This window comes from Euwallacea similis, chromosome 2 (assembly GCF_039881205.1).
Source record: "Euwallacea similis isolate ESF13 chromosome 2, ESF131.1, whole genome shotgun sequence".
NCBI classification, from domain to species: Eukaryota; Metazoa; Arthropoda; class Insecta; order Coleoptera; family Curculionidae; genus Euwallacea; species Euwallacea similis.
Window position 1 is genome coordinate 8,165,149 of NC_089610.1, and position 24,442 is coordinate 8,189,590.

Sequence of the window (24,442 nt, forward strand, 5' to 3'; positions counted from 1 at the left end):
AGCAAAAAAAAGGTTAATGTCCGCATTTCAGAACCAAAACGTCGTAACTGAAAATTGATTGCACGGATGCAGAGCAAGCAAAATTCTACCCTGACAGTAGTTTTTGTAGATTTGAACAATATTTTGAATTCTGTAAATTAACATCTTTTTTTTTTGAAAACGCAGTTTTTTTAATTTAAGAAATTTTTCCAAAGACGAAAAAACTTCTAATTGTTTTCAAAACTGCACGAAACTAGCCATTAAATTTCCTTTAACTTTTCTCACTCCACCATTTTCATCAATTCTCAAGACGCCCATAGGCGTAGATTTAATTTGGGCTCACAATGTATGAACCTCATATACACATTGGATTGCACGAGCTTGCGGTATTTTATCGCACCAAGCAATAAATTAGGGTTTTAATTAAAAGTTTCAATATCAAATGCATTTTTCCCGGGAAAAAATATTTTTTGGATCGTTACATTTGAAACCATTAAAAGCTTTTAGTGCTGCATAAACATTGTTTCCTGTTGAATAAATAACGAGCTACACGAACAAAAATAAAACCTGAAAACTAAAAACGTACCTATACACACTTTCTGTGTATTTTCGAGTACATATAACAATACGAGAGCATTGTTATTTTAAATTACGTTTTGTATTATTGTGCATTTGACATGTTCGACGATCATCAATATTTATGAGTTTCAAGGGAAACACTGAAAAAAATCGTATTGTCCGTAGAGGCAAGACATGTTTATGTGACTCATTTCAATGTTTATATGAGTTTCTGACCAAAGTTGAGCAGAAACGTATGGCCCAGTTTCAACATAAAAAATACCATGACTCCATAATAAAAGGCTGAACTTTTATTCCCAAATTGGTCAATCTTGAGTATGATTTGAAGCTGGGGCCTCTTCAGAGTGAAATAAACTGAACCTCATCAGTAAAAACTTAACTTTTCTGTACTTTTGCCTATTGTTATTCCAAATTCCTGGACTGAAATCAGCATGTGTTATCGTCATTTCAGCGTTTTCCCAATGCCCATAAAGGTTTCGTATACCTAATCATGCTGGGAATATGAGTCTCGCCTGAAATATTGCAAATTCCATCACGAACCGAGCTACAGCCGTTATTTCTGTCCGGGAATTTTTCATGTCATACCACAGAAAAGCTATTTCCTCAAGCTTTTCGTATACCTAGTCCTGTCATATAACAAGTGCTTCATTACTTTCACCCACGTGAAAATATTCGGGAAAAGTCACTATTGTCTTAAATTGTCCGTTCATAATAATTTTTGAGTGCACTCACACATAGAGGGAAAAGCTGGTCCTCCTTGAACAGCATATGTTATTGTGAGAATTGAAAGCTACAACGGTCCATTAAATTTTCAATCTTCCGTGCCTTTTCAGGTGCTGCAGCCCCCCTTTTCAATCCCCAACTTGCTTTTAATGTAATCATAAAAAATGCAGCAATTTTATATTTCCCTATAAAATCCCTAGGGACTATAATATTCACTTCATTTTGAAATTTTACCCCAAAACTTCACTTGTATAAGGAATAAACATAATGCATACTTCAAATATCGCTCTTGTTTGTTGGGCAAACAAACTGAAAGTTAATTTTATTGTTTTGGGGAACATGCCACTATATGGGTAAGCTCGAGGGGATGAAATGTTTCAGCTTAATATGATTTACATCCCCCTAATGTATGCCGCATTTACAATGTATGAGGACGATATTAAAAACGCTCCTCCTGGGGGTTGGAGACGAACAGAAATTTAATATCAAACGCTAATACTGCGAACAAATATTATGTATATGAGTCCATAAATAAATCCCACGGCTAATTTAAATCTAAATTGCGATATGTATTAAATTCCCCAATCAGTGCAGAGTTGTGTATTCTGATGTGGAATTATCATCAATAATGATGGGGTATAATAAATACTATTAAATACCGTTCGTTGGGGATGTGTGTAGCTAATAACGAGAATTTGGTATTTTTACAAAATTTGAACTCATCCATCAAGCCTCTTGATTAAATATGCAATATTTAGCTAATTAAAGGAGCCATACAACTAGCTTGCGTATATAATTAATGACTGGTATGCTTAGTGCCATTAAGTCAAAATTAATGTAGCCCGTTCATTTGTTAAAATTTTCAATGAGAGGTTAAGAAATCCGTTCTAAAATTATTCTACTCAGAAGAACAGCATCAGTACGATCTAATACATGATATTCCCGTCAGGTAATTTCCAGGAAAACCTGCAAAATTTCCCAGAAAGAATGGCGTACAATTTATCCTTCACAGTCGAGAAAATTGCAACTAACACGCTGAAAAGTTTCCAGCCAGCAATTTCCCATTTCCCGTTGTTACGTAACACAAAAATAGACGTTTACGACCCTAGACTGGCATCACAAATTTTTATTGGAAAATCAATGTTCCATTCTTCTCCCATTACTTCCCATAATTTATTAAGAGTAGTGGCGCCATCTGATACTTAGTAGCAGAAGGTGTGTTAAGATCGAAAATTAATGGGCAAGTTTCTATAGCAGCTCAATCAGTAGTACGTGCCATGGGTGAGAGATGATGACAGTCTTCAATAAATTAAAATTTAAGGGCAGATTTAAAATCGTGATTAATTATGTACCCATACAGGGTGCCCTGAATTGTAGTTGCCAAAATTCGCCCACTTATTTTAGATCAAAAAATAATACCAGTTTGCTACATAAACCATTTTCGAAAGACACTCTGTTACTGAAATAGAAGTTGTCAAAGTTTGGCTTAAAAAAATCCAATTTATTAATTGTTGTCCAACGGCTAGAGACATTTGGACGAAAATGCCAACGACGAAGCATGTTGGGCAATAAAAAACATATTTTTGTTTTGCCGGAGGGCGTCTGTACTAGCACGTCACTGTAAATATTTGAAGGGAAAATTGATACGCCACTGCTTTTTCATGAAATTAAAACCAGTTTTAGATTCCCCTTTCAATTTGAAAGAAGTTCGATTGGTTGATTTTGGAGGTGGATTAGCGGAATTAGTTATTTTTGTAATCAGTCTTAGTGCAATCGGTTTTGTTGTTTATATACATATACTGTTTAGTTTTTCCCTTGCATTTGCCCTCACTACGTGACCATACCCTAATAATGGTCCGCAGATGAACTTGTATATTTTTATTGCAGTTTTTGTACTGATTTCTTTATGTTTATACGTCAGCAATCGAGAAGGTTTTGTCCGTTTAGTAATTTCTATTCTCATATTTCGACCGTGTTAATGAGTTCCAGTTTTTTGTCGATTCTTACTCGCAGGTATTTCATGTGGCTTTTTGGTTTAATTGTGTGCCCGTCTGCTATTAATGTTAAGGATTGTGCTTTAATATGGTGATTTAAGAGTAAATGTGGATTTTTGGTGACGTTTGGCGTTAGCCTCCATTTAGTAAATCAGATCATTGTATTGTTCTTCAGTATCTGAAGTCTTTCTTCTGTTTTTCAGCCGTTTGTGTACCTTAACATTCTGCCTCAACTGCCTTGAATACTACTCTAAAACTGCACACGACGGTAATCCATTAGTCGCTGGTATGTGGTTAGATGGCCTGTTATTAGTGGTATCAAGAATGTTGGTGTTCTTCTATGTCTGAAAACAAGTCTTTTACAGAGTCTGATTTGGAAACGCAGCTCTTCCAGATGCTTTAAAAACCAGTCCTAACTTATGTGTAGGTCAACCCTCGTGGTTACAACTGAGTAACATGATCATATCCCACGATCTGAGTTAGTTTTGTATTGTAACCGTGTTGAGGCCTAATTTTTTTCTCTGTGAGCAATAACAGCGTTTCAATAGTTTTGGTCTCGTGGATGGTTTTAGACAAAAATCTCGTCTCCGGCTAAATGATTATGAAAAGAAATGGAAAAACTTAATTCGAAGAACATGGATGCTGTCTGGATTACGATCTTCTCATTTGAGAGAAAACTAGACTCTCATGGCGACTGTAATGATGTTGAACCTCTAGGAAAATTATGAATATAGCTGTTGTAGTATCCTTTCCATTGTTTTTGTTATTGTCTTGGTAGTCGCTTCGTAAGCTTTGAGCAAATCCAACGTTAGTCTTTTTTTCGTTGGTTTCCTTCTTCTTCTCCTTCTTTTGGGCGTTTGCAAGCTAGGAGGTTTGGCCCCATTCGGGTACTTGGGAGTTCCCAAGATACATCTTTCTTTTCAAAGGACCCCTATATTTATCGCCAAAGCAACGAAATGTTTCCTACAAATTCTCCGAATTCTTTTAGTCTTATAGACACGAAGCGATAGTTTTAATACACGCTCTGTAGATACGTGTTATCTGCACCGAAGTGGCTACAAGACTCCTTTGAATATAATTTACGTTGCAAACAAGTATTTATTTTTCGATTTCGTGGTTAAATTGTCGCAAGTAGAAATCGAGACACCCTGCAGCGTACCGATACGCTTCCTCAAATCAGCTGTTAATTGTGTCTTCAAACTAAAAGTCTTTTCTTCTAACGAATAGTGAGTATCCAACTATCTCTGTACCTCTACCTACCTCATCTTACGGTGACGTCAGTGTGGTAGACAATAATCCCAACACGAGGGTGCAAGTTTTACGGGGTGTTATTGTACGGCATCTGCTCTAGCTCGCCTCGCCCTTATCATCCCTTTAATAAGTACCAAATTCGTTAAAAGAATCTGCGGAGGGTGGTGGAAGCTATGCCAAGCTTTTTCGGGTTAACGGGGTCCAATACAGGGACAAACTTGATCACTTTTTGAATTCAACTCTTGAAATATCTCGTCAGAAACTACCAAAAGTTTTCATAAAAAAGTGAATTATTTAATTTGTGTGAATTATTAACTCTAAAGAGATGGGATGCGAATAAGTGGTGACTGAGGGAAATTTTCGTGATTTTATCTAGTCCGTCCCTGCATTCTGTTGCATCCCTTGCAGGTCTCAAAATTTGCAGTTGTAGTATTTGGGCCGAAAGAAATAGATTCATCACTATTGCTTCGAACTTATTTGTTTGCACTTTAAAAAGAATCCAAAATATTCAAACTTTCGAATGCGCTTTAGTGACTCAAAGGGATCTAGAAGTGAGTTTGAAATTCACGCGGCCAGTGAAAAATAAAATAAGGTTTTTTTAAATCGCCTGTGAACGTAGAAGTTTCTTGTATTGAAAAACTATAAATGATTCAAAATTTCTTCTGAACAGTGTTTTCGTTAGTAAATAATTACAGGGTGGCTCAAATAACTGACCAAAGGATTTTGACGACACCGTAAGTAGATAATTGTGTTTATGCTAAAGGAGTGAGTAAATAGATAGAACGATTTTTGGAACATTTGTCTAGCGAATATAACTCGACCTCATGTTTTATCCGATTTTGTCTGTGTGTTAATTTAAACATTGTTACCTAGCAAAAGCATTTAACATTTTAGAAAACAAAATTAAGGTGCTCGAATTATGTTTTCCTAATCTTCCAGGAGAATCATATGTGAGCTGCTCTGTATAGAAAAGGATTAAATTTCCCGATCTGAAGAGAAGACCGTAGTAAATCTTCCTGTTTCTTGAACTTTAAAACTTAGAATATGCCGCAATGCTACGTAGAATCCTGTGGAAATTATTACGAGAAAACCAGAGGTAGCAAAACCATCATCTACCACATGCTCCCTGCAGATCCAGTCATGGCCCTGAAATGGGTACGTGCATGCGGGAAGAAGGAGCAAAAACTGCCGTACTATGCCCGGGTTTGCAGTGAGCACTTTTCTGATAAATGCTATCAGAGAGACTTGCAGCACGAGCTTTTAGGTAGTATAAGAGTAAGATAGTTTTTTGAGGCCTGGTTATATGAGGAAATTTTTCAGGGTTGCCATTGAGACGAAAGCTCAAAGCAGGAGCTGTACCTGATAAAAACTTGCATAAACCCAAGTCCAAATCCACTTGTGGTATCGTGACGAAAGTCCCCACTCAATTAAAAAAAAAAAACCCTTCTGCATCCAATAGTACTAACAAATCAGCAGCAGAAAAAATCATTGTAATAGATGATGATAGTCCAGAACCAAAGCTTAGTAGTCCATCAAAACCCAAAATCTACAATTTCCTCAAAGAACAATCAAAAAAAGAGCGTGTGACAAAAATAAGCAAAGTTCCAATGAGGTCCAGTTACAGGATAGCGAAAAAGAAGTCGATAGAGTCCTTGAGTGACTCCTTTACGGAAAAAGTGAATAATAAATCTCAAGACCACAATGGACGTGAAAAGTTCAGTGATAAGTTGAAATTCATGGCGAAAATGCAGCTAAAATTCGAGAGGAGGATGGATATGGTGCCTTTGCCAAAATATGGGCTGGAGAAGTCTGTGGAAAAAATTACGAAGAAGGAAGGATTTCACAGGTAACTGAATATTTATACATATTAGGCCAAATTATTGAAATTTAACACGGAAATAAAGTTTTGGTTAATTCCGAAATAATTGCTTTGTTGCCATGTACTATTTGCATGTTATAGTTACATACAATGCAATTATTTAGCACTTAAAACGTTGTTTCGTGTGTTTTTACATTTTGTTTCTTGTGAGATTGGAAAAATTAAAAGAGATCCGTTTCCTCATCTGACTATGAATGTGAATTATCTGACGAGAAACCATTAGATCTAGCTCACTCTTGAAATTTCACCATCTGTCATGTGGCACGGACAGAATTTTTAGGCTTTCTTAATCAAATGGTGAAGGTAAATTATGTTCATTAACATTACTATTGAAACGTTGAAAGCCCAGGGCCATTTACAGTAAAACTGCAGTTTAACTTTGAAAACGGAACCAATACAATCAATTGTGATGTGTTCTGTTGTTTAAAGTATGTGAATATTGTTGATTCTAAATTAATTTTATAGTTTTCAACCCTGTAGAATAGGAAAAATTTTGTGCGTTTCTTGATCCGATGGTGAAGGAACGTGTATGCAATATCGTTATTCGTTATAGTAAGGTTATAGGAAAACAATTAAGAACGATTGATATTATCAGTCAGGTCAACAGGACAGGTCAATAATGCAAAATTTGTGTTGTTTGATCGTGACTTGACCATGTGTACTAATGTATGTTACAATATTCTACCTGACCGATGGTATGATTCGTCTTTAATGGTATTGAAATGCTACAAAATACTTAAGGGTCACATTCATTATTTGCTGCAATTTAATCTTTCCAAAGTAAACTGTGAGTGTGTGAATCTTGTTGATTTCAATATGTCTTTACCGGTCTATCTAAGAGCAAGGTTTCAGACGAAAGGTTTCTATAATATGATTCAATGTTAGTTTTTACTGTCTATCAAATTCATATAGGCAGAATTTCTTCATTTAGTATGACTTTAGATCGATTTGCTATCCTCCTCAAATTAGTTAAAAAAAAATACTTATGGTGCGATACAAAATCGTTTCATCAAGACCGGATATCAATTCTCGTTTACCTCACTGTAGGTGGAGTAATGCCACTATTTCAACAAATCTATACATTTAATTTGTTATCAAAAACAATGTGCATGCGGTCGTCACAGCAGCAAAGTCACGTAGAGGTCAGACTAGGCCTGAGCCTCGTACTACTTTGGCCTGGGTTCAAGGATTAGTCCGGCCGAAGCGAAATTATTTTGGTTTCTGGGTTCGCGTTTTAGCTGGAAGACTATTCGTACGATCAGCCATTAAAATACCAACTTTATTGGCAGGGCGACTACTACATTCTCTTACCGCGAAATGTAACGAAAGATATCTGGAATTGCGTCACACAGACGTGCATCAGTCACCTCTATCTAAAACACATATTACTAATCGGTGCATGAATGTGGTACACTGTTACACAACTAACATATTGTAATCGCGGTTCTGAGAGCTCTTGACTGAGTCAGTCAGTAATGAAGTGTAAAAAGAAAGCAGTTCTACAGTACCACCCTCATATGAATTCCGCGTAAACGACAAGAGTGTTACCAATAAAGTAAAAATTGTTCCTGATCGTTTGGTTAAAAAGTTTTCAAACAGATTAATTCCCAGTTCGTTCCTTCAAGCTTAAAAGGGATCGTCCTCGGCTTTTCATCCTCACAATATCGATCGTTCGGTCCAGGCTGCCAGACAAATCATCATTAATATTAAGGGCCACGTATGGTGCAACTACAAGAGACCCCTTCGTAAATATTTCATCAGTTGCGAAAATTGATTATCGATGAAGAGGCCTTTTAAGGGCCCTTTGAGGTCAAAGGTGATTAACGAATTTCAATAAATGCTGAAATTTTTGGGGAAATCTTTGGATTTTCTTAAGACAATCGTACTGTTGCAGTATGGCAAAAATCGATCTTCGAATTCAAGCCGCACCCGTGACGTCAGCGGTGCTCAAGTTAATGATAGAATATCAAGGCCAGACGAGACGGTCCCGGAATGGCTGCGTTCCAGAATGGAAATTGGAAATTATGGAGAATTTCAAGTTATTAAAATCGCGGTGGGGAGAAACTATGGTTGCCTCTATTTGTCTAAAATTAAATTAACATAGAATGGCGCTTTAAAACGCATTTCGAGGGCTGTAGGAACTTTTGAGTTATGGATAACTCATTCGTGTGTTATCTAGGGTCAATCCAGATGAGTCAATTAATGTGAAATACAGCACAAAACTTCTAAATTTTCCTTAAAATTTCCAAAAAGGCTTCCCCTCTTTTTACCAGCTTTGGGTCTCTTCAAAAATTTGAGCGCCGGCTTCTCGGGAACTCGTAAAGAAATTTGCTTTAAAAATAGCTCAAATTAATCGTCGAAATAAGTCCTATAAACCGCAGCATAAAACGGGTTGCAATTTCTGTTTTAGTTTCTGAGACATCATCACAAAGAGTTTATATAAATACTTTCTTCTTGATATTGAATTTGAACCGTGAAAAATCTGAATTTTTGTTCATATATGTACAAAGTATATGCGTGGGTACCAAAGTATACGGTTGATATTCGACTAATTACGAACAAAATGTATTATTACAGAGAAATTTATTGTTGTCTAACAAACGAAACTTTTAACATGGTACCTCAAATTTCTCATTTTTCTCTAAGAGCTTCTGAGAATAAATTCTCTGGGACCCTTTCAGAACCAAGTTCATAAGCAACGTCTCATTCATTCTGTTTTACTCAAAAACCTTCCAATTTCCTGTCAACCGATTAACGCAAGCAGCAAATCTAAAAAAGATCCTGGAACGCACTCCCATCCAGGATCGCTGCTGACTTTACTGGATGTCTGGTAAGGACCAAAGCAGAGCCGCAGAGCGTTATTGGAGGTTCACCAACGACGTATGTTGCATATTCCAACCGGGAAAAACAATTTAAACTGTATGTGAATCACTTCTGCATAGCCCAATATTCTTCGCTGGCATTCGCATCGTGCGGTGGTACCGAAGTAGCAATCGAACGCGCAACTTTGACGTGGTTTGGTGCTCGACTCGCACATGAGAAGGTACCAGTCAGTGTTATCGTCTTATCGCCTTTGAATAAAGATCGCGATCCTGTACTGTTTTAGTGTAGATAATCAGTGTGTGTGCGGGCGGATGTGGTTAATGGTTTAAGTGCTCAAGTCGGGTGGTACTATAGTGGCACCGTGTGCTGGTACTAGGAAAAGAAGAAGTACTTTTTACGTAATCGTTGTTAGTTAGACAACAAAGACTGCTGTGGGTAAAGGTAAATCAAAGCCGAGATAAAATTATTATCAAGTTGAGTCACTTATCTCTCTTTTGCTGGTGTATGGGTTAATTGTAATAAATAGGTAGAGATTTTTTTTGCAAGGTGCAGCCCTTTTTTGAAAGGGGCTTATCAGTGCAAATATGTGCACTGATAAGTCCTTTTACTTCTTAGGAACTTAATAATGTATCCCCTGACGAACAATAAAAGGAAACTACAGAGGTGGACGCCCAGTACCCACCTGAGACCTCACATTATCAAACAAAATAATTAGACTACAATACTATTCAAGGATGATCACCTCAATACACGCAGGTATAGTGGCGACTACAATAAACGTGTGATTGTGATCGTGACCTTATTTTATTATCTATACTGCTGCATTGCTGCTATATGGCAAAACAGGTTATTACACTATAATCGGCTTCTTTACACAAAGACCGCAATTAATTAGCCCTTATCAAAAATGCCTACGCGCAGCTGCAGCAGCCTTGAAGAATTCCCAACTACATCGATTCTTAATTAGATGAATTTGCTGAATTCAAAGTCTCTTAAGTGACATCAACCTTTCGGATTCGTCTGCAAAACAATTCAAGGTCGGTAGAAATGATCAGGTACGACCATGAACTATGTACTGTACAATGGTACCAGCTGGAGTGAAAACGGGGCACCTTCTTAGACCTTGGGAGAGCCGTTTGGTGATAACAAAATTGCTTTAGAGGTTGTCAGTAATTACTTGTTTGATTTGGGTCCGATGGTTGTGGGCTGCATATTGAGTTGCTGCTACCAGAAAATCAAAATCATGACACCTTGATTTCAGGTCACATCTCCTTATGGGAGTAAACCTTAAAGAGCGGGTAGTGCCTTTGAATATTTTTAATTAAATTGAATTAGTTTACATCGTTCTCTTGGTGAGCAGATATTCATTTTCCACCAGTTTAATTGACAGGAGCAAAAAGAGGTACATGACTCAACTTCACCCAAAACTAGTTAACTGTGCGAACTTTTATGAAAAAACTCAGTGAAACTGTGAATGAACAATTGCAAGAAAAACTAATGCAGACATCCAAATGTCACAATCAACATGCCTCAGTGTGCTGTAGTGGGTTGCAATAACACCCACCGAAGAACCAAAGGGGGTTCCGTCAAGTACCACCGTTTCCCTGGTGATATTGGGACCAGGAACCAGTGGTTGAAAGCCTGCGGAAAGAACCTTAACAATTGCTCCACTGCAAGAATTTGTTCCAGACATTTTAGGTGAGTTTTTTGAGAGAGCATGACTGACGAAGAGAGTCGTACTGTGATTCTTTTCTGGATAGTGGTGCATTAGATTTGAAACGGCAAAAAACTTGATTTTCACCATTAAGATTTAAGTTTCTCCTAATCAAAGTTGTCAAACAAAAGGCCGCTGTAACCAAAAGTCACTGTCAATGTCAATGTTCATTCTTTTTTGACACTTATTGGTCTATTTTTCTCAATTTTAACTACCAATGGGGTATTGGGAAATATAAACAATTATGGAAAACTTGTCAAACTACTACTACTAAAACTGATTGGCTTGAAAAAGCTTGAAACTCAATTCATATTTTTCCCAGCACATGGCCACTGGAATATTCAATTTGTTGCTTGGAAATCACATTGACAGTATTTCTTTAGTTTCTTTTTCTGATTTACTTGTGTGGTCGCTCCATTTTTGACAATGAGTTTTCAGCCAAGGGAGTTACGAAAGAGATGTTCAGCATGAGCTTCTCGGTCTGCCCACCAGGTGTCGCCTGAAGCGAGGAGCTATCCCCGATAGAAACCTCCCTAGCGATTTTTTCAAAGAAGACAAACCAGTCGATAGCGCTATTGCTATTTTGCTGGCCGTAGGGCTAGTTCCTGCTGCGAAACAAAGTGGGAACAGCGGTGGTCTTCCAGAGGAGTAAGTAACTGAGAAAAAATGAGAATAAAAGCAAATTTGACTGAGAAAAATGCTCAATTTAACCCCTTTCAATCACTCCCCACCAAGTAAATACACCAAAGGTAAATTTCAGTGAAGCTCATGTAATGAAACATCAAATAGGCGTTCACAGCGCATATGCATAATGCGTTCCTTTGGTTTCATGTATTATGATGATGAAAGATCCCCTTTTCCCCCTCTTTACGGTTCGTTCGCCCACAGGTCCGTGACCCCCCGGCCACCCGACCTATTTTCCAACGCGGAGAGCTTAAGCGATGTTGTCAAGAGTATTAAAAAAAATCCTTAATTTTATGAGGAATGTAAATCAAATCAAAACTCTAAAGTTGACAAAAAAGTGAAAAGCCTTGGATACCCAAACTGCTCTAGTAAGACTACTCCACCTGAGAGATGTTCTAAGTACTTGTTATTCGTCGTAGGTGTTTTTTTGTAAGTGACGTCAGGTTTACTCATATCGATGCATGAACCCCGCCCTACTAGGACTTCTCCATCTAACGAGTGTTTTCAAGTTCAGTATCAAGATTACTTTATTATCCTCAAAAGGTGTTAACAACGTATTTCTAGCTGCATTTATCGATAAAGTGTTTATTAGTAAATGACGCCACTCTTTGCCAACGTTGATATGCACACTCCACTTTTCTAGGATTGCACCATCTAGGGAAAGTTTTCAGTACCTAAAACTACTGTGTGCGTTGGTACTTTTTAGGTGCGCTTTTAATTGAGGCTTTTCCCCATAGCTGGAGACACACTTACGGAAACCCCGGCGGAACGGGATGAGATTTGGGGGCGCTGTACTGAGATTGACCAATTTTTTATTGTTTTAAGAAGGCGCTGCGCGTAATTATTGAGGACTACTTTTTTTGCGCTGTTTTTCCTGAAAATTCGTCTATTCTGATATAAGCGACAACGTTGCAAAAAGCGCCAACTACGATGCATATTATTGTACACGGGCAAATAGCGCCGAACGCCGTCGATCCGTTTCTCCCACGTCGGCGGCGCTCAGTTGTTTTAACGTCGCGACGACATACAGAGGAGATACGTGCGCGCATTCTCTATTTATTCTTGTTTATTGTTGTCCCGCATGTCGACCGATCGTGTACGTGACATTTGCGGACGCATGCCTGTAACGAGCACGTGGCTGGGCCATCGTAGTGGTTAATTTTCGATTTTTGCGTCGGTAGAAGGGACTTTTTGCGCCGGATTCATCAAGGTATTGTTTACGCGTTGATAGAAAAAAAAAAAAAGTTTTGCGCATATGATTTGAATGCGCACTTTTGCGATTTTTTGCGCCATACGCATGCTTTGTTATGTACACGGGGTGTTTGACTGCACCAGATTTAAAGTGTCTTGAGAGTGGACGGCTTTTAGACCGTTTTGCAGCCTCCAAAGTGGTTCAACAACATTAAACTTTTTGATAAAATATTACAGAAATACTCTGCTCAGTTCACTTCCAGACATACAAACATTTTAAGCCTCCCTGTATATCAATATCTTCATCAGAAAGTGGCTTGACTTTGACGCCCAATTAAACCATCCTGTACACGCGGATATAATGTTTCTTTAAAGCGAAACAACGTGTGTGTTTCTTCAATACTGATATTTCTACGATACTGCTCCATCCTGTATTTCATACCTTTTTGCAGAATTTGTTTGGTTTGATTCACATCGTAGAGTTCCGGGCGCCAATACAGAGAAACGTGGCCTATTTAACCGCATTATTACACATCCGCAATCATTAATTACTAACAAAACTGATTACACAAAATCAAAATAAACATCACGACTTCGTTTCAAACCAACTGAACCCAAAATAAAAACGAGCAATGAACCATTAGCCAAACTAGGTCGCTTATGAAATCACTCCATGGACGAGACCCAAAAAGCTAATCTGATGGTATTTCCGTTGGGCTTTTATAAGTTTATTTACTCACTTCGGATTTGTTATGTAGGTACTTAAAAACTCTAATTGGGTCAAAACTCAAAACGTAATATCACACATAAGATTAAGCTTGATTTAGCCTTGAGAATTATCTCAGATATAAATATACCGTTCCAGTCTCAACAAAATGCAGATAATGGAGGACGTAAGGGAAGGGTGCGACGCGAATCCTCCCTCATCCCCTGGACATGCGGAGCAAGCCAAGTGCTCCTCTGAGGACAAGAAATCCTCACATCCTGACGTAGTTACCGAAAACGGGATCGTTGAGCCTCAAGAGGAGGAAGTGCAGGTTAAGCAGGAAGAAGAAGAGGAGGAGAAGAGGAGTGTTAATGAGGCTGAGGCTGAGGCTGACGAGAAGCAGGAGGAAAATAGGTGAGAGTTTTTAACAAAGCAAATATGAGTAAAGGGGGGAAAGTTGCGAAACTAATTTATGGATTTGAGATACAGAGGGGAGAAAAGTCATTTAAAATTCAAGGGGCGACGGCTTTTCCCATTCCAAGGGACGAATGTTTCAGGGGTGAAAACCTTTTTACCAGAAAAATACATTACTATTATCAACTTGCACAGCAAGCAAACGAATGACACGATCCTTGCAAATGTAAATTAGAAATACTAACTTAGAACGAAATAATGATTGAAGGCCGCTCTTTTAACATTGACACAATTTTATGCTCCGTGTTTTTTTTTTAATAGATTCACACTTGTTACAATTTGTTATTATGAGTTCAATTTAGAGGAGTTTAACTATTATACTGTAAACGTATGTAATCTCACGTGCATATTGCCTTAGGTTGATGCTAATGACAGTTGATAAGAGTATAGAAATTCTTCTAGAGGGTCACATGAGGTATTTGACCTAAAGAAATTCATGTGTTTTTTAAATAAAAGTTTTATGATTTTTGCGGTTTTCTAGAAATTTATGGGTTTCATGTATAGATTTGTAATGGGGTAAAACATGCGACCCATTTTCTTAAAGCCAATTCTTTGGCTTTCAGTCAGTATATAGTAAATGTTACGTGCAAACGAGTTAGAAATCCACAAATCTGAAATTGTACCTTAGGAGCTACAAATCTTGAAGTTCTGGGCCGATCCGAATTCACTTCGGGTTGATGAATACTAAGACAACTTCTGGGCGTAGGGGGCAACCAAATCTGAAACAAATAAATACAATTTTCCAAATGTTCATTTTCAATTTTCATTACTTTAATTTACAATTTTTCGTCAGCAACCACAGCTCGTCCTCGTCAGAACCTATCAAAAGGAAAATAGACGAGGAAACCTGCAATCCCATTAAGAAACTGAAGACTGATATAGAAAACCACTTCCTGGATCGGGACAAAGTAATGAGCGAATTTGTCGAGCTTGCAGACTGCAACAACCTGGAGCAAATTCAATCCTTCAGCGAACAAGTTTTAAGCGAAATCAAGGTTTTGAACGAAATGGCTAAAGAAAAGGTAAAACGCATATTTTCTAGGAATAAAATAAAAACAAATTATTTAAGGAGCGTGAATGGAACCAGCTGCTTCACATGAAGAAATTCAAGGAGGAGCTCTTGATTCGCCTTCAAAGGAAAAGACAAGTGCTGATTATCAATGAAAGTGACCTCAATGAATTCCAGCCAGAAACCAATGGCAAGAAAAGCTTCATAATATATATAATAATACATAAAACCCTGCCAATTACCTAATATATTCTTAGGTCAACAAAGCTTATTGAAATGCAACCAAAAATTGAATATGTTGAGGGAATTGCGAGCTGCCAATTTAGAGAAACTGAAGCAACGAAACAGCCTGCTTCAAAACTCCCCCTTCAAGCAGAAGCCAATGCTAGACGTCCAGTCGATTATTGCTGATTACAGGTAAAAATTATCTTTCAGTCGCAAAAATTAGCAAGTTTTTGTGCTTTTGTACAGGCAAAGACACCCAGAAACAGTCCCCAGACGAGGTAGGCGCATAAGACATTCACAGATTGAAAAAAGTAGTATCTTAGGCGTTTCAGGTGGGAGTATGGTTGCTGGATTGGAGAACAATGACTGTGGGTATACGGTTAATGGGGTAAGTTTTTAATGAAGAAAAAAACATTTAATTCAGAACTGGACTCCCCACAGAGTTCCTCAAACAACCGTCAAGAGGATGTTAAGTCATACAAGGACATATTAGTGCAATTTGCCAAGTTGTCTCAAGCAGAGAGATCAGAATTGCAAGCGCAATTACAAAATTCTGGAAAACCTCCTCCTCCTCCATATCCTGAGGTTACAGTACATCCGGTTACTAGTACTAGTTCAGTGGCGCCTACTAATTCTTTGCTACATGGCATTTTGACAAAGGTAACTTCGAGATAATGTCCAGAATCTAGTAACCTGGCGAGTTACATTAATTTGTTTAGTTCTTCTTACATATATTTACCAAAATTTTCATTTCAATAAAAATGACTAAAATGGCCTTAAAGCATCTTTATCCAAAGGGAAGTTAGAATGAATGTCAAAAAATCTATTTGTATCAGTCTTACCCAGTAAATGCTTTGCGAGATATTCTGAGATTTTCATATATTTTTACGCGCTACATATTTAGATAAGTTTTTTTAGAAATGCTAAATTTTTATCTGAAACTTTAGGGTCCCGCACGACACTCTTCCAACACTGCAAACGGCAGCAATGCCCCTCCCAACGGAAGCAAGAGCTCCTTCAGTCCCACCTTGGCTAGATTGTTGACAGCCCCAGAAAAATCGGGAGGGAACCCCCTTACTTCCACCCCCACTATACTGGGAGCCAGTTTATTGAGTGCTGGAAATATGTCCTTGTCCGAGATCTTCTCTGGGGCTAAGGTGAATTTGATCCCTGAAACTTTCTCTATATCTAAACTAATATTGCCATTCTTTAGGTAAGAAACGAAATCACAATTACACCTGTAGGAAGCCACTATGAAATTTCAACGAAAACAGATCCGGTCAGTACTCTACTATTTTTCATTATAAAATGAAAATTATGCGCAAAGAAAAACTTTAAAAACACTTTTTTGTTCTTAGATGGAGGATGAATCTGAAGACCAACCAGATAGACTTATAATCGACGAAACGTCGGATAACTCCAGTAACATGAAAAGTAAGGAAGACAATAGATCGGAAGATGGTGAGGAGGTGCCCCAATGCCAAGGATGTAACCGAAAGTTTGCACAGTTTGTGTGTGCCGGTTGCGGGAATCAGTGGTATTGCAGTAGAGAATGCCAGGTGAAAATAGGAGAAAATATGTGTGTCTATTTTTAACAGAAGAATATTTTGGTATATAGGTAGCATCGTGGGATGACCATTCAGAAGTATGTTCCGGATAAATAAAGGTTCTGTGTGGTCAACTTTGGGATATTTCATTCTTTGAAGATCCTTCAAACTCTCTCAAAGTAACATGATGACATTCCAGTGATCTGACAAAGTTTTAGTGCGTTAAATATGTGCGTCTCAAGTTTGAATTAGGTCGATAAACTCTTGTTAATAGTCCAATGTATTATTTTTAATCGCAGCCGTAAAACCTAAACAAAGTAGTTCCTTTTGCCTGTCGCATGTCCTTTTTACGTATTCACCAAAGACATTTCAGTAACTAAGTTTGAATCTATGGATCTTTTTGAGACCTAATTTTTATAATTTATCCAATAATATTTATCTCAGGATTAGGATTTCTTAGTTATGTGTATTACCATTATTCCTAGTCATCAATTTATTCGTTAAGTTGCAAATTACCCCATTAGTTTGTCGTTCATGTAAATTCTGTAGAAGCATTTGTTAATATTTAAGACCCAAATGTGATGGTCATTTTTGTGTTCTTTCTTTATTAAGAGACTCTAGAATTAATCATACTAAATGAGGAGACTCCAAGAATGTAAAGAGTACCTAAGTATCTAAAAAATTCTTGTACAGAGTTCCATTAGATAAAGTACTTACGTACGAAATTAGCTCTAAAATGGAAACTGCAATTTTTGCTAATAGAGACTAGAAAAATGTGTCAATATTGTGTAGGTAATTTGGACTACTTTAATTTTAATTAAACAAATTTTATATTAGGACATATGGACAGTGCCATGTATAGAGTTACTGTAAGTTCATAATTGTGTACATGTATTTCTATTGGGAAGAATTTTTTCCAGCAACGCTCGCAATACATTTTAAGATTCAATATATTTTCTCAAATAAATCAATATTGCAGGAATCATCGTCGTCGAAGCTTATAGTTCTAAGCACTAATTATCGTTTAAGATAAAGTTCTGTGATATCCTTTTCAGGATCTACCATAATAGAAAGCATGAAATAAAGTATCTTTTGTATTTGCGGATAAATCAAAATGTATTTTTATTTTAAGGTAAAATTAAAATAATATTGTTTAACAGATAGTGACATATTTTCTGTAGGGATTTTACTCAGTATACTTTTCAGCAGACGTAATATTGCGCCAATTCTAGTAACAAAAAGGGACTTTTTAGCGAATAAAGGAGTGTTTTTTATATACATGTATAAACGCAGCAATGTATACGCAAACGAAAACCTTGCATAGTTTACAGCTCTTAATTTACAGTCTTTAAGCATGAAAGTTCACTATCTTAAGCATTTTCTGGAAAAAATGGAGAACACGAGTAATATTCTGAAAAACAATATTGCTCTTTTAGTCGAAACATGTTGAAAGCGCGCAAATGGTGATAAATGAATAAACCGATCGAGATGCACTAGCTTCGGCTAGTGATATGGACGCTCACTTGAACTCGTACTAACAAAAAAATCGAGAAACTACATATTGTCGGTCAACGGAATAGAGCGAGTTCAATTTATTCTTTCATGTCGGAATGATCAGACGAAAACGATCTCTTCTCAGGAATAGAAAACAACACCACAAACACACCAAAACAAATTCCAGGGCTTCAAGGAACCCCGGTTCAGGAAAAGAATAAGATAATTTAAAAAGTTAGAATCAGAAGAAAACTTTTTGTTGAAGAAACAAAAAGGTTTCCAGGCGATGACCATTGTGTCGAATAACTATTTATCAGCCGGATCAATAAGAATGCCACGGAATCGATTATTTGTAAATACATAGTGAATAAGCCCGGTTATGATTGATGGTGAAGATTACGGTAAAATTACTCGTTTTAAAGGACCGACTCAAGTATTTTATCATTGATGCCCTCTTGGGCAAAAATGATGAGTTATACAACATCGATTTCTAGCCGTGAAATTTTGGTACATAAAGATCTCAGTTAGGAATGATATAGAATGTGTTGGAGCTCTATGTTAACGGTTTTTAACAAGAAATTTTCAGTAAAGGTAAGATATGTCAAAATGTGAATAATACCTCAGCTGTGCTCTTGGCTGTCTCGGATACGGAATTCTCTGGGTAGTAGTGTGGATACAATGAGCCTACTTGGCTATAATGGCACCTCAATTAAGGTTCAATATCACTAAAATTATTCTGCTACTCTGCAAAAGGCCCCTAATAAAACCTCTGTATATTTTATGAGAATGAACGATAGATTATTGCCAATTTGAGGTAGTGTTAAGCTTTGGGCATTTGCACGGACGCTAGATTAGCGTGAGAAGAACATATCAGCAAGTTGCCGCTCAAACTGAAAAGTTTATGTGTTTTAAATATAAAATTAGGAAATTCTTTCTTCTTAAACATCATCAAATATTTACCTAGTTTGCATGTAATTTCAAATTAGTTGCAGTATGAAATTTAAGATTTTTCTAGGTCGGCCATTAATACTTTCCGAAAACAGATACGAATAGTAAGATGAACGCTTCAGTTATATCGTGGTACATTTTGTCGAAACTATTCTACCTTTTTTGTGTGATATATATCGTTATTATTCTTACCTATATTTTATTACTTTCTGCGTTTGGAGTATACATTTTGCTCTTTTCCCAATTCTCTTTGATGTTTTCTGACGCAATACTTGTTTGACTAAAAAAAATATTTTGATTTTAAAATAAGAACAACGGGTAGGAGTTCCCCTTGCTCTTTATGAGGTTCAGAGTACTCCAAGCAGCAGATACCTGCTATCCTTTTCTATGCTATTCAGTGAGATAAGGAAAACAACTTTACACATTTCGATTCCAAAATCTAAAAATGGAATATTCAAATACTATTTTGAGGTTGTTTGTAACTTAAGCCGATGGCAAGTGGCTTGAATTCAAAGTTTTCTAAATGTTTTTGCGGTTCTAGTAATATACTCAAAAACTTGCGTTTTTTGCCCTTTGGTCTTTTCTCCTCGAGCAGGTCACTTTCCAGTACAATGTCTAGTCTTACAGTGTCCGATCCCACTCTTATTCAGCAAGCCAAAAATCTTGCTCCACCCTTAGTTAGTGGAAAACACAAAGGACAAGTAAGCAAAACCACTATTTCGTAATAAAAGGCGCTATTTAATTTTATGAAAATTCTCTTAGGCTGGAAGAGTGGGTGTCTTTGGAGGCAGCATTGAATTCACAGGCGCCCCTTATTTCTCTTCTTTAGCGGCTTTAAGGGTGGGAGCTGATTTGAGCTATGTGTTTACCATTAGAGATGCTGCCTTTGTAATTAAATCCTACAGCCCTGAACTCATGGTTTTACCATTTTTAGATGACCCTGATGCAATTAATAAAATTAGCCCCTGGGTGGACAGGCTGCACGTCGCCCTTTTGGGTACCTTCAGCTCTTAATACCAAAAAAATGAAGTTTTAACAGTGTGTGTTTTCAAGGACCTGGCATGGGTCGTTTAGACTCAACTAAAAAAGTGTTTGAGGGAATTGTGCAGCTATGCAGAACCAAAAATATTCCTTTACTGATTGACGCAGATGGGCTCTTTTTCATTGCACAAAACCCTGATATAATAAAAGATTACCCCAAACCAGTAATCTTAACTCCCAATAAAATGGAGTTTAAAAGGATTGTAGGGGAAAATCAGCCTGATGCTCCTAAAGTAGAGCTGGCAAAGCAGTTTTTAGAAAGGGTTGGTGCTAATATTACAATTTTCTGTAAGGATGCTGTAGATGAAATTATAACTCTGGGAAAAAGTATTCAGGTAAGCTTTATTTGCTCTTAATATTAATTGGATATTACTAAAGCTTTTGTAAAATCCTTTAAGTACATATTTTCTAACACTGGAATTCTATAGAATCTAACAGTGTGAAAATCAAAAGGTTAACTTTGTTTGTCATGATTATAACACTTTCTCACAATTCCCTCAAAATGCTTCACATAAAAAGCAGCAACAAGTCTTAAAGGCCCCATCAGTAAGCTTTGCAGAAGTACATCAATAACATTGTGAAAAGGGCTCATTCCTATACAGAGTGTGGTTAAAATAAAGCTCTCAAAGCCAATATAACTGAAAAAATATCCTCTGAGAGCATCATCTAATAAATGCTGCGCGACACTTTCTGGTGAATGAAGCCCCCCTGATTCAGATAAAAGTTTTGTTTCCTTGGGTTTTGTCTTGTTTTCAATCTCAAATCCAGGAGTATCAGTGTCAGGTGGAAGGGCAAGGGTTACTGACACATTATAAGGCTTCAGCTCCATGGAAATTGACTCTGCAAGGCCTCTAAGAGCAAATTTACAAGATGAATAAACTGAGTACCCAAACATGCCCATTAAAGCCACAATTGAAGCTGTTAAAACTACAATCCCTTCTTTACGCTCTTTGAATTTTGGCAGAATAGCTTGTATAGGATACAAAGTTCCTAGCCAGTTTACATTAATCATCTGCTTAATGTCACTTTCAGACATATGTTCCAATTTACCACATATTGCCTGCCCAGCACAGTTGACTAACATATAAATAGGTGCGACAGTCTCATCTAGTTCCAGAAGTCTCTTCTGAATGTCATCTTTATTGGAGACATCTACAGAAAGCATGGTTATAATTTGGTTTTTATTTATGTGTTTCTTAATTTCCTTTTGCGCCTCATCGAGTTTATCCATATTTCGAGCTACAATTGATACGTGGGCCCCTTTTTTTGCCACTAATATTGCAAGGGCTTTGCCAATTCCACTGGAACCTCCAGTTATTACTACATGACGGCCTTCTAGAGATTTTAACGAACGGTGGTTTAAGAATTTTAAGGTGAAGCCGATAAGAACAAATACGAGGAGAACTACATAAAACATGACTTTAGAGGGAGTGTATTTATAACAGTGTGAAATCGGTAATATGACTGTTTCTTAAATTTTTCCCTAAGACAATATTTAACCTCAAAATCACTGTCAATGTCAATCTCACATACGTGTAGATAATGTAGTCAATAGTCACATTCAAATTTTTAACATATATGTATACGTTTTTTAGTTAAGTGGTGGAGGCTCAGGTCGCCGTTGCGGTGGTCAAGGTGATATGTTAGGTGGTGCAATGTCCACTTTTTTAATATGGGCGCTGGAAAAGGGATGGGAACCTGCAGTGGCATGCTATGCAGCCAGTAAATTGACTAGAGATTGCAACGCGAGAGGCTTCAGCAAGTACGGAAGAAGCATGGTTGTTACTGACATGCTCCATGAGCTGCCACAAATATTCAAGGAAAATTTTGAATTAAAAGAGTAATTTTGTTGAATCAAGGGAAATTGTTAGAACTAAGGAGATTTTCTGTTTTATTTTATTTGAAATTAACGCCTCATACTCAAATAGGAGTTGTTACACACCATTCACCCTTCGCTGAGGCTGTAACAAACACCATCGTTAACGCTTCGGTGACAAATATGTAACGTTTTCAAACCCTCATATCGTCTTTTTAAAAAGTTGATATAAGGTAAATGATTGGTATTTCATCATTATACCTAATTTAACCTGTTTAGTTTTAAAATTATGGTCTGCATTCGTGATTACGTGGTATTTGTTAGTGTTTATTGTCATTATATTTGCCTGAGGTGGACTTTTTATTCAAGCATAGGCCAAGTATGTGTTATCCATGCTTACTGAACAATTGGTCACACAATTTTTATTAACTAAAATTTATGGTATGTTAAGAAGTAATCATTATCAAAGTAAAGTTATGAGCATCTCTTATTTTTATAATTTTTCTTAGATTCTAAAGTTGGTGACAATTTTGGCAATGAATCATTATCAAGGGTTTTTGTCTAAGCCTTTAGGAAAGGGTAAATGTTATTCTTAGTTTTAAGTGATACTAGTGTGCAGTTCCACAGCTTCAATTGTGACTATTGCTTCCATAATTAAATAAAGTGGTAAATTTGACTTATTACCTAATAAATGGAATAATTAACAAAAGGCACTTAGCAGTGTAGATTAATATTGCCTTACATTTTCTCTCTATAATTTTAATTTTCTTCAATCATTTCATTAAGGGTAGGCTATCATGTCAACCAAAATGATTCCCAACATCTAGAAACCATCCATGTTTAAAAAATTTGCAAACTGTTTACCTTGTACCTTGCATAACTGATTTTATTCCAAGAAATGGTTTTTATAATGTGGTACTTCCATGTTCCCCATTATTTGCGTCACTTAGTTTTGATGGCATCCTTGTCAAGTCTCATACATATAGCCATCACTCTTAGTATAAACTAAACCAAATTCCTCTTCATTTTTTTCCACTCTTTTTCATTATTCAATCTAAAATGACATATCAACAGATTACTAAGTTGGTGATTATTAAGTAATTTTTACCTTTGAATGTCAAAACCAATGAGGAAAAAAATAATAATATGTATGGCACCATCTGTAGACCATTTTTTAAAAAGACTAACTGCTAGGCAACTTCAACAAACACTCTTATGCCAATAATCCTGACAGTTGCCAACAGCTACTGTAATGCATCACATGTGAAGTTTTCTAATTGTTACAGATATTACAATTGGCTTGTTTCTGAGACTAGTACATGCTTTGAAAGGTTAAAATACAGAAGGGGATCTTACATGATTTCTCAATCTTTGACTCACTGCTCTTTACATCTCTCATTAAGCTATTAAATCTTTGGAAAGGGTCCTCCAATTTATCTCTTTCCAGATTTCAAGACTAGCACTTTCTTTTTCAGTGTTAATTTTGTAAAAATGTGGTTTCTTTCAAACACATCTTCCAAAAAATGTATTACTTCTTTAACTGTATTGGCATCCTTCATAGTATTTATAGACTTATTAGTTACATACTGGATACTAGTAACTTGATCTTTTTATCTTTACTTTTGAAGCCAAGGGGAAGAATTGAAAGGATTTAAAACTAGGGATGCAAAAGCCAAATTTATTATTATTCAGTGTATGCAAAGCATCTAGATGTTTTAAAGGATTCTAATTTAACTAAATAAATGATAAAAGGCTTGTAAAATGTATTTGAAAAAGAGCATTTTTACAAAGTTGCCCTCTTTTAATGTGGACACGTCGATAAATTGGAGGAATCACTTACAATTTAACAGTTTAAAAGGGATCCAAAGAGCTTTGACTCAAAGATAAATGAGTAAGCAAAGAAAAGGTGTAATCTTTTGTCTTTTAATGATAATTATAGCGCAGTAATTATGGCAATTGAAATTTTCAACACGCATTCCATTCATTTTCAGTTATCAAATCTCATTAAACTCAATTGTGATAAGCTTATTGTGGAATTTACCTTTACATTATGCAGTTTCTGTAGCAGCCTCGCTACTCCATATAGAATTCCCTACAGGCCGAACTTTCACTATGACTTAGACCTAGGAGCTGTGACAATTGCTTCCTTAGTTAAATAAACTCTTTAGTTTTTTTTAATATTTAATAAAAAGAGTAATTAACAAAAGACACAACACTGCAAATTAATATTTTTGTTGCATATTATCTCTATATTTTTATATATTTTATGTTTATTTATCTCACATTATTCTAACGTACATTCTCTGAACATGGTATACAATGTAAAATCATCGCCACAATCTCTACTTGTATGCAAAGGGTTATT

At 36.6% G+C, this 24,442-nt stretch overlaps 2 protein-coding genes across 2 annotated transcripts; one reads left to right on the forward strand and one right to left on the reverse strand.

Annotated features, from left to right (window-relative positions):
• Positions 1-9,235: 9,235 nt before the first annotated feature.
• On the forward strand, positions 9,236-22,636 carry Naxd (NAD(P)HX dehydratase). Its single transcript, XM_066405399.1, is given in 14 exon segments — positions 9,236-10,926; positions 11,381-11,590; positions 13,683-13,937; positions 14,791-15,019; positions 15,067-15,237; positions 15,239-15,423; positions 15,478-15,619; positions 15,673-15,891; positions 16,179-16,388; positions 16,445-16,510; positions 16,590-16,790; positions 19,983-20,217; positions 20,274-20,596; positions 21,857-22,636. Coding segments are annotated over 14 exon segments (2,868 nt in total). The 5' UTR covers positions 9,236-10,753; the 3' UTR covers positions 22,106-22,636.
• On the reverse strand, positions 20,644-21,696 carry Kdsr (3-ketodihydrosphingosine reductase). Its single transcript, XM_066405395.1, has one exon. It carries the CDS (start codon positions 21,676-21,678, stop codon positions 20,716-20,718), a length of 963 nt encoding a protein of 320 aa, XP_066261492.1. The 5' UTR covers positions 21,679-21,696; the 3' UTR covers positions 20,644-20,715.
• Positions 22,637-24,442: the final 1,806 nt, after the last annotated feature.